Source organism: Silene latifolia, chromosome 3 (genome assembly GCF_048544455.1).
Source record: "Silene latifolia isolate original U9 population chromosome 3, ASM4854445v1, whole genome shotgun sequence".
Taxonomy (NCBI): Eukaryota; Viridiplantae; Streptophyta; class Magnoliopsida; order Caryophyllales; family Caryophyllaceae; genus Silene; species Silene latifolia.
Window position 1 is genome coordinate 12,855,131 of NC_133528.1, and position 1,886 is coordinate 12,857,016.

A 1,886-nucleotide genomic window follows, 5' to 3' on the forward strand; every position below is an offset into this window, starting at 1 on the left:
TCTTTTCTCTCTTCTACAACAAGAAATATTCTCACCAACTTATATTAATTTGTCTCTATATATTTTTGTGTGTATAAAAACTATTACCACCAATAGCTGTTTATACTACACTAATCTCAAAACCTCCAACAAGTTATTGATTGTTCTAATTAAAACAATCTCATAACTTATAGTGCATTGTATGTTCTTTCTTGTAAAACGTAATCCATCTACATTTACATTGTAACATCAACACACTTATTTCACCATTTAGTATTAGGAGTTTGGGGAGATTAATCCAACAACTTTCAACAATTGCTTGCATGGCTATACTTGTGTCTTTGGCATATGCCACCGATCCGTCCCAGCTACAAGACTTCTGTGTTGCAACAAGTGATCCTACAAAAGCAAGTAAAATATCTTATACTCCTTTTGTCTCAATCATTTGTTACTTTTTTTTGTTTATTGTGAGGGATTCTTTAATCATCTATAAATAGATAATAAAGTCGGAGGGAGCATTATAATCCACAATATTCCAATATTGTCACTTTAAATTTACTAGTTTACTTCCCTTGCTATTACGGGTCATGAGTGGTATAATCCACTTTTTCTATGGTTAAAACGTTGAATAAACAAGAGTAAACCTGAAACTTTATATTACTACGAGTACATAATTTAAATTTGATTTAATTCGTATTATTTTGAACGTACATGATACGACATGATTTGCAAAAACTAATAAAAATCCGGTTATCTCTTTACAGTGTTTGTAAATGGGCTCTTATGCAAGAACCCAAACGAAGCAACTCCAGATGATTTTTACTTCAAAGGGTTAGACGTTCCGGCCAATACTAACAACATGCTTGGATCCGGCGTGACTCTAGTAAACCCAATGAACGTAGCAGGACTCAACACCCTTGGCATATCCGTTGCTAGGCTCGACTTTGCACCATACGGGCTCATTTCACCCCACACTCACCCTCACGCGACAGAGGTGTTCAGCGTCATGGAAGGTACTATCTACATGGGTTTCGTCACCTCAAACCAGGCCAATGGCGGCAACAAGTTGTTCACTAAGGTGCTTAACAAGGGCGACGTATTTGTTTTCCCACAAGGCCTTATTCACTTCCAGCTTAACAATGGCAAAACCCCTGCAGTTGCCTTCTCAGGATTGAGTAGCCAAAACCCGGGTGTAGTCACTATTCCTAACGCGGTCTTTGGTTCCGACCCACTTATTTCCGTTGATGTTCTTTCCAAGGCGTTCCAGCTTGATGCTGGCCTTGTTAAGTACCTTCAGTCCAAGTTCTCCACCGGATCCTAATTTCGCTCCGACAATTGATGATTCCTATATTTTCGTTCATGCTAGAATAATTCTTTCATATTGTAATGCCATTGATTGTATTGTTTCATTAAAATAAAGTTTCCGTCAACATTAATTAATAAAATTAATTACGAATTCACTATTTTAATTCAAGAAGTTTTGTCTTCTATAACTAATTTAAACAATTCAAAATCAAAGTCAACATCAATAAGACCTAATTCAAGAAATACGAATTTTAATTCCAATGAATAGAAATAACAATAATTACAATTAATCTTTTTTTTTTTGGCGAAATGGGACGATAAGTTAAATAGAAACTACAAAGTTACAAGAGTACATTAGGGGGGCGGGTTAGGGGATAAAGTTACAATGGCGGAATCAATTTTACAAAAAGAGTTAACAAAGCTCGGTACAGTATTCCAACAAAAGTTTCCCATGTTTGATGATTGATCATGAAGCGAGAAACGAGCGAGAGAATCAGCAACCAAGTTGGTTAATCTTCCTTCGAATAGGATCTTCAAGTATGGAAAGGCTTTTAATTGTTCTCTGCACTCCATGACAATGTTAGCAAGTGGACACAAAGGGG

General features: G+C 36.2%; 1 protein-coding gene across 1 annotated transcript; it reads left to right on the top strand.

The window, feature by feature from the left end:
- The first annotated feature begins 299 nt into the window (after positions 1-299).
- LOC141645920 (germin-like protein) lies at positions 300-1,306 on the top strand. The gene is made up of 2 exons (XM_074454072.1): positions 300-390; positions 744-1,306. Exons 1-2 carry the CDS (start codon positions 303-305, stop codon positions 1,298-1,300), a joined length of 645 nt encoding a protein of 214 aa, XP_074310173.1. The 5' UTR covers positions 300-302; the 3' UTR covers positions 1,301-1,306.
- Positions 1,307-1,886: the final 580 nt, after the last annotated feature.

Coding starts and splice junctions, on each gene's coding strand:
- LOC141645920 (XM_074454072.1), top strand. CDS start 303: ATGGCTATACTTGTGTCTTTGGCATATGCCACCGATCCGTCCCAGCTA. Junction 391..743: donor AAGTGATCCTACAAAAGCAA/GTAAAATATCTT, acceptor ATCTCTTTACAG/TGTTTGTAAATGGGCTCTTA.